The sequence below is a fragment of the Chenopodium quinoa genome, unplaced genomic scaffold (assembly GCF_001683475.1).
Source record: "Chenopodium quinoa cultivar QQ74 unplaced genomic scaffold, ASM168347v1, whole genome shotgun sequence".
NCBI classification, from domain to species: Eukaryota; Viridiplantae; Streptophyta; class Magnoliopsida; order Caryophyllales; family Amaranthaceae; genus Chenopodium; species Chenopodium quinoa.
Genome location: NW_018744790.1, coordinates 1,242,486 through 1,247,939, shown reverse-complemented (window position 1 = coordinate 1,247,939; position 5,454 = coordinate 1,242,486). Strand labels below are relative to the sequence as shown.

The 5,454-nt window shown below is 35.8% G+C and overlaps 1 protein-coding gene across 1 annotated transcript; it reads right to left on the bottom strand.

Annotated features, from left to right (window-relative positions):
- Window positions 1-543: 543 nt before the first annotated feature.
- LOC110703867 lies at window positions 544-1,620 on the bottom strand. The gene is made up of 2 exons (XM_021881645.1): window positions 891-1,620; window positions 544-794 (listed from the first exon to the last, which is right to left on the bottom strand). The coding sequence occupies exons 1-2, from the start codon at window positions 1,618-1,620 to the stop codon at window positions 544-546; spliced, it is 981 nt and encodes a 326-aa protein (XP_021737337.1).
- Between the last annotated feature and the right edge of the window lie 3,834 nt (window positions 1,621-5,454).

Genomic DNA, 5,454 nt, shown 5'->3' with positions numbered 1-5,454 from the left:
TTATATTTGTGATTTGAAGGAATTCGTTATTTTGTTCATTAATTGTCTCAATATGATAGCCATTGTTGCGAATATCCTTAAAACTCAATAAATTTCTTTGAGACAATGGGGATTATAAAGCATCAATTATTTTAATTTCAGTTCCCCAAGGCAATTTTATAGTGGCTCTTCCAGATCCCTCAATGATATTTGTACTACCCGATATGGTACTTACATTAATCCCTTTCATCATCAATGAGAGAAATATTTTTTATTTTTAAGTATTGTATGTGTAGTTGCACTGTCAGCAAGACATAATTCTTCACCATTCATAGCAAATTGAACTTGAGTAATATCCATGTTCTTCATGAAATAAAATACATGTCAAAATATTAAGCATAAAAATAAAGATGATAAAACAAATAAATCAATAAAAACACTCAAATAGTTCATAAATTTATAAAGCAAAAATCCTTATTACAACGAAAGATATAAACTTAAGTAAATCACTAGAATAAGAAAACATAAGTCTAATACTTAACACGGACACAAAACAATATAATTTTAATTATTCCCTTTTGGGGCAGTGAAGAAATCAGCAACTTCTAAATGAGTTGTACTGCCAAAATCAAAATTAATCCCTTCTGAGGAAGTAAGGAAATCAGCAACATCAAATTGATTGGCATTGCCAAAATCAAAATCACCTTCACCATCTTCAAGAACAAGATTTGCCTCAAGTTTCTTTCCTTTCTTCAATGATTTTTGGTAAAGTTCAATAAGATTCTTTGGACTTCTACAAACCCGATACCAATAACCTTTTCCTCCACAACGGTATCATATATTGGTATCACTTTTCTCTTTATCATCCCTACGTTCCCACTTCTGGTGGGAATGTGAGTTTCTGAAATGACCTCCACGACCTCTACCATATCCACGTCCACGACCCCGGCCGCGCCATTGGCCACGACCGCGACCTCTACCTCGACCACTACTGCTGGGATGATCTTTGTTTTTAGTTTCTTTCCCGTTATGGGTTGTCACATTCGCTTCAAGGAATGGAGTAGAGCCAGTAGGACGTGATTCATGATTTTTCATTAACAACTCGTTATTTTGCTCAGCCATAAGAAGACTGGATATTAATTCAGAATATTTTTTAAAACCTTTTTCTCTATATTGTGTCTGTAGGACAATATTATTAGCATGGAAAGTGGAGTATGTCTTTTCAAGCATTTCTGCATCAGTAATATTTTCTCCACATAATTTCAATTGAGAAGTTATTTTAAACATAGCTGAGTTATATTCACTAACAGATTTAAAATCTTGCAATCTTAAATTCAACCATTCATAACGAGCTCTAGGGAGTATTACTGTTTTTCGGTGGTCATACCTTTCCTTTAGATTACTCCAAAGGATTTGTGGGTCTTTCACAGTTAAATATTCATTTTTAAGTCCTTCATAGAGGTGATGGCGAAGGAATATCATGGCCTTAGCCTTATCTTGAGGTGTTGCCTCATTAGCCTCTTTGATTGTTTCACCAAGCCCTTTAGCATCTAGGTGTATTTCAGCATCTAACACCCATGATAAATAATTCTTTCCGGTACTATCAAGGGCCACAAATTCAAGCTTGGCAAGATTCGACATTTTCAATATACAAAATATTGTTCAAAATTAGATCTCATAAAATATCAAACATATACATACCAAATGTATTGGCAAAATAAAATTAATGTTGCAGAACTAAAATAAGCCATGATAATAAATTAATTTAATAACAATCATGATATATATATATATATATATATATATATATATATATATATATATATATATATATATATATATATGTTGTACTACTCATAAACAAAACGTGATAATTTACAAATTTCTTAATTATAAACACAGAGAATACGAATAGAGATGCTTATAGATCCATACGAATATGAGACATGATTACACTTGCATATATATGGACTTAAGAAAATAAAACAACAAAAATATGCAATTCGGTATTTCGGCATTAACAAACAAAAGACCAAAACTTTCATGATTGTAATCAACCAAATCTTATCCAGTTCAAAACAATCTATTGGAATATAATTTTAATCTATACAAAGTGGAGGTGGAGGTAATTACACTCACCTCAACTGGATGAAGTGTACGTATATTTTGCAATTCGGCAAATTGAGGTTGGTGCAACAAGCAGGCTAGCAATAATTTTTCCTCCGATTACCGATAACTAAAGCAATGGTGCTGATAACGTGTTAAATATGGAAGAGAAAATATAGAGAGATGAGGGAAGATTGTTACGTTGTATTTCATATTCCATCTAGTAAGGGATATATATACATATATATTACCTAGGGTTCCTTCAACGGATAAGACCAAATACCCAACTTTAGAATATTCTAGATAATACATGGGATAATAGTCATCCACAATAGATATTTTCATAACAGTTATCATATTATTAGTAATTTTTTTTTGAAAACAAGTAAATTCCATTAATTAATCAAGGGACAAAGAGTCCATAAGTACATAAGATTAAACCTCTTGGGAAACATGATTCTCCCAAAATTGTTCATAGCCATAAGAAACAAGCTTAGCTAAATTATAAGCTACGCAATTGCCTTCTCGCTTCACATGAGCCCAATCATCAGACACGAAGGTCGAGCACACCTCTAGAATATCCCCAAGTACCGTATCAATCTCTAATGATGCCAAATTCATTGACAGTCACTAAATAATTGATTTACAATCTGACTCCAAGATGACCTCTGAACATCCATACTTCTTGCCAAGATTTAGAGAAAATAATAGTGCCTTAGCTTCAGCTACCTCCGGGGTCCAAAAGGACGACACCTTCTAGTTGCAGCAACTATAACCTTCCCCTCATGGTCTCTAGCAACAGCCCCAAGACCCACCCAGCCTTCATCAACCAGACTAGCATCAGCATTTATCTTTACAATTCAAACAAGGGGCGTACACCATTTACTCAGACTAGGAGGAGGACAGAGTCCCATAGCACCATAAATGCGAGTAGTATATTTACCTTGCTCTTCTACGTATCTTGCAACACATTCCTTGATGACAGCGTTCGGTGTTAATTTATTCAGGAACACCTTAAGGTTTCCGTCACTCCATAAATACCAAGCAAGGAACATACCACGTTGGATGACCTATGGCTCCAGTTTCTTCCAGCTTACAACGAGATTTCTAGTAGAGTAAAAATCACCCCAGTTAGCCATACGTGAGCAGCCACAATCCACATATCTTGTACTCGGCAACAATCCACAAAAGCATGATGTACCATTTCAGTTTCAATGTTACATCAAGGGCAGCTTGCATTTGAGATGAGGTGTTGAAAATAAAGGAGGCTTTTGACAAGGAGAGTATTTGTACAAAGATGCCAGAAGAAATTGTAGGAGTTTATAGGTACTACGTAGCGGAAAAACATGAATCATATTCACTCAAGTACCAATCCCAAGAATCACATGCATAACACACAAGACACATAATCATACCTTTGACGCGTGAATTCCACGAAGCTATTCGATAGGCAAATCAGGGAGAGAATAGAGCCCCAAGCGTTGCTCCTCTACTTAGTCCACGAGATTCAAACGAGCCGTCCACCAATACTAGATTGGTCAAGTGATTGAGGAAAACCGCGATCACCACCTTTATGGACAACCGACCACCGCATGAACCACCACCACCACGAGACACCACCGGCGCCAATGAGGAAGAGGAGAGAGCCGTGTAAGAGAGGACTTTGAGAGGGTTGGGTTTCGTGTTTGCTAATTAGGGTTTGATCACACTGATCAGTTAATTGCTTTTTTGTACTTGCAAACCTAGGCACCTAGTCTATTTATAATCTCATTATAATTAGACTAGGGCACGAAGCCCAAAACTCTCTTGTCCACTCCATATGGCCGGCCACCTAGAGTGATGAGGCCCATGATGGGCCTCGTCCTCTAATGCTCGATCTAGCCCCTTTGTGTGACCTTATAGGATTCGTCCAATCGAGCTTTGGGCTATTTTACTAGTCCAAAGATCGTTAGTACCTCTAGCTATGACAAAACAACGACCCAAAAGTACGAACTTAATTATCTCCATAATTTGATCCATTTATATATCTAGTAATTGCACACGATGAAGACATAACTCTTTCAATCTCCCACTTGTCTGAGACAAGGGTGCAATATTCAAATTCGTTAAGTCAATATATGTGTCTATTTGATAATATGATTGCATCACATGTTGAGATCATATTAATCTACAAATCGTTTCTTGAAATCTGAGTTAGAATTACAAAACCAAATGATTACTGTGTAATGCATTTGAACGTGGCCACATATTTTCTGAATTCTCCCTCTTCAAGCGGCCATGACACATTTCCTAATTTAATAGGTAGACTCTATCCAATCTTTTGGTAACATGACTCCCACTCAACTTCTGAAATAAACGGGAAACACCCTTTATAATCTCCAGTTACGGCTAGACGTTTGAGTGTACCACAGTCACAACATCCATTGAATGAAATCAATGTTCCACTCATGTGAAAGGAATCCATTAATATATATGGAAGCTCTATACTTGAACTTCAAAGTAGGTCAATAGTTCGATCATGCATCATTCATGCATATCCAAGTGATTGACCGAGCATCATTATGCCCCTATAGCCCATGAAACTGCGCTATCCAATCAATCTTACAAGCTAGTTAATTTATTTAAATCATTTATGTCCACTTCAATGATCTCGAACTAGGAACTTAAATAATATATGAATTTTGTTCACCTATGGGGTTTCAATTCACCAGGTCGGTCATCAACCTGATGAGCCCATCAATTCATGATTATATTGGACATTTTATTTAATTTCCCAAACCATAATTAAATAAGAGAAATAATAATTTCTATTTTAAACATAATTCTGCAAATTGATGCATTTCTCATGTAATACGTTTTCTCAAAACATATACAACTTAAATTACATAACTTGCTTCAATCCTAAGACTTTAATATGACTCTCATACCTTAGCCCATGGAAGGGGTTTAGTGATTTCTCACTCATAATGAAACTTTGCAGAACACGACCTTCCGCTGGTCAACGATCTCATAATTAAGGTGATATCTCATATCCTTTTGTTTGGATTTGTGATGTGACTCTGGCTCCTTTGTTCTTGGGCAAAGGTGACCTATTAGTCACATGACATTTTAATCCAAACTTCCTCTGTAACTATCTGACTATAGTTTAATACACATATTCTGACATTGAGTATGCAACAATGTTCTGCTTTGAACTCTTCAAGCTCAGTGTCCTTTTCCATCCAGACACAAATATGCATTTAGATCACCATCTAGAATCATCTTGCCTGCTTGGAAAACTTGCATTTGTGTAACCTTTTGACAACTTGCTTAAATTACCATTAATCATAGCTAGAAGAATCCCTTTTAGTGCTTCTCAAGTACTCAAGG

Excerpts from the sequence above, each read along its gene's own strand:
- LOC110703867 (XM_021881645.1), bottom strand. The coding sequence starts at position 1,620 with ATGTCGAATCTTGCCAAGCTTGAATTTGTGGCCCTTGATAGTACCGGA. Across the intron at positions 795-890 it reads ATATGGTAGAGGTCGTGGAG|GTTATTGGTATCGGGTTTGT; the intron begins GTCATTTCAGAA and ends GTGGAGGAAAAG.